Below are 2,739 nucleotides of genomic sequence, written 5' to 3'. Positions count from 1 at the left end.
GGAGTAATAATGGAAGCGAATTTGTATGTTTAAAGGAATGGTTTGATGACCTCAGAATATTGCATCAGACCTCTTGTATCAGAACACCTCAATAAAATGGTTGAGTAGAAAGAAAGCATCGTCATATTCTAAATGTGGTAAGGGCCTTGCATTTCTAAGCAAATTTGCCCCTAGAATTATGGAGTGAATGTGTGCTAATAGCCGAATATTTAATTAGCAGAACTCCGTCTGAGTTGTTGCATGGCAAAACTCCATATGAAATTGTCTTCAGGTAAGCTCCTTCTTACAGTCACCTTCAAGTTTTTGATTGCTTGTGTTATGCCAATAACCTACGAAGGGATAAAGACAAATTTTCTAGTAGAAGTCGTCGGTGTCTCTTTGTTGGGTATCCTTTTGGATGAAAAGATTGGAAGCTATATAACTTGGACACTCGAGAGTACTTTGTATCACGAGATGTTGTGTTTGTTGAAATAGATTTTCTGTTTGCCAAGAGCACTAATAATATGACTGTTGATGCATGAGGTGTAGATTTGGGGGATGTAGTTGATGACTCACATAGTGACGTAGGAGAGGAATTGCCTAGTCACCTTGGCAGTTCATCTACCAACCTTCACATAGCAGACAACCTTCCAATATGCAATAACGAGGTCGGAAGGAGTAACGTAGCTTCTGAGCAGTTAGGTAGGGGATGCAATAAAGAGGTCGGAAGAAGTATTATCACTTCCGAGCTGTTAGAAAAGGGACAACGAATTAAATAGGTTTCAATTCGTTTAAAAGACTATATGACTCACGTGATCAGTGTAAGCCCCTCGCCGTGCTCATCCTCTTCATCAGCTTCTTCTTTAGGTACCCCTTACCCTATAGCACATTATGAGAGTTATGATAAATTTTCTGCACAATATAAGTGTTTCTTGGGAGTGATTACTGCAGGCTATGAACCCACCTCTTATACTGAAGCTTTTCAAAATGTCCAGTGGAGAGAGGCCATGCATGCAAAAATATGGGCTTTGAATGACAATAGTACATGGACAGTCGAAACCTTACCTCCTAGAAAGCGAGCCATTGGTAGCACATGGATGTACAAAATCAAGTATAATGCTGATGGGAGTATTGAGTGATACAAGGCACGACTGTTTATCCTGGGCAATAGACAAGTTGAAGGGATTGATTATCAGGAAACCTTTGCACCCACAACAAAAATGGGTACTGTGCGTACTCTTCTTGCGGTTGCAGTTGCAAAGAATTGAAAATTACATCAAATGGATGTCCATAATGCATTCTTACATGGTAAGTCGCAGAAAGAAGTTTATATGAAGATACCACCTGGTTTTGGCTCTTCCTCCTCTGGCGAAGTTTGTCGCCTTCGTAAGTCATTCTACAATTTGCGCCAAGTGCATTGATGTTGGTTTGCCAAGCTAGCTGCTTCTTTACAAGCCTATAGTTTTCAGCAATCATACTTCGATTACTCCTTGTTTATTCTTCACGTTGGATCGCTTCATTTGATTATCTTTGTCTATATTGATGATCTAGTTATCACCGGCAATGATCTTTTCGCTATTCAGAAATTCAAGGAGTACTTGAACCGTTGTTTCTACATGAAAGACTTGGGCAAATTGAAATACTTCTTGGAGCTCGAGGTAGCCTGCACTGCAGAAGGTCTTTTTCTCTATCAATGTAAGTATGCTTTGAATGTAATTTCTGATGTCGGATTGTTGGGCTCCAAATAAGCTGCCACTCCTCTTGAACAAAACCATAAGCTGGCTCTTACGAAGGGTGCTGAATTCACTGCTCCTACTTCCTATAGGCGCTTGGTGGGTCGCCTTATTTATCTCGCCATTACTCGGTCCAAATTGTCCTACTGTGTCCATATCCTTGCACAGTTCATGCAACGATCACTGCAAGTTCATTACGCGGCTGCACTCCAAGTCGTACATTATCTCCAAGGCCAACTTGGTCAGAGTATCTTGATGCATGCCAATTGTAACCTTGCCTTGATTGCCTACTGCGACTTTGACTGGGCTAATTGTCCTTTGACCTACCGATCTCTTACTGGCTATTTTATTCTTTTAGGTGGCTCTCCTATTTCTTGGAAGGCTAAGAACCAACTGACCATGTCTCGCTCTTCCACTGAAGCTGAATACAGGTGTATGACCACTACCGCCTTTGAACTTAAATTGTTGAAAGGTCTCTTAATCTCTCTTGGTGTCTCTCCCATTATGCCTATGCAATTGTATTGTGATAGTCGGGATGCTCTGCACATTGCGGCCAATACGCCCAATGCCAAATCCTGTCTATCATAAATGTACCAAACATATTGAAGTGGACTGCCACTTTACTCACAATGAAATCCTCTATGGCAACATTCGCACAGTCCACATTTGCAGTTTCGTGCAGCCGGTTGATATCTTCACTAAGGCCTTAGGGAAAGATCAATTTCATTTTTTCTTTGGTAAGTTGGGCATTCAGAAACTTCATGCTCCAACCTGAGGGGGATATTAGAAGGGACCTATTAGCTAGACGATCCGACCTGGATTTGACCTTTTTGAGACCTGTCGACCAAACGATGATATGATCTGCATTTGACCTCTTCGTGATCTGTCGACCTTTTCGACCTGGATTCGACCTCTCCATGACTTGTCAACCTGTCTGGCGTCTTGATGACTCGTTGACCTGTCTTGCGTCTTGACAACCTGCCGACTTGTCCAATCTATTTTACGTCTTGACAACCTGTCGCTTCCA

General features: G+C 41.9%; 1 protein-coding gene across 1 annotated transcript; it reads left to right on the top strand.

Moving 5' to 3' along the window:
- Positions 1–1,259: 1,259 nt before the first annotated feature.
- Positions 1,260–2,300, top strand: LOC110602048 (uncharacterized mitochondrial protein AtMg00810-like). Its single transcript, XM_021739475.1, has 3 exons — positions 1,260–1,365; positions 1,531–1,674; positions 1,729–2,300. Exons 1-3 carry the CDS (start codon positions 1,260–1,262, stop codon positions 2,298–2,300), a joined length of 822 nt encoding a protein of 273 aa, XP_021595167.1.
- Positions 2,301–2,739: the final 439 nt, after the last annotated feature.

The sequence above is a fragment of the Manihot esculenta genome, chromosome 15 (genome assembly GCF_001659605.2).
Source record: "Manihot esculenta cultivar AM560-2 chromosome 15, M.esculenta_v8, whole genome shotgun sequence".
NCBI lineage: Eukaryota > Viridiplantae > Streptophyta > Magnoliopsida > Malpighiales > Euphorbiaceae > Manihot > Manihot esculenta.
The sequence above is the reverse complement of the archived record's forward strand: the minus strand, read 5'-3'. Positions and strand labels throughout refer to the sequence as shown.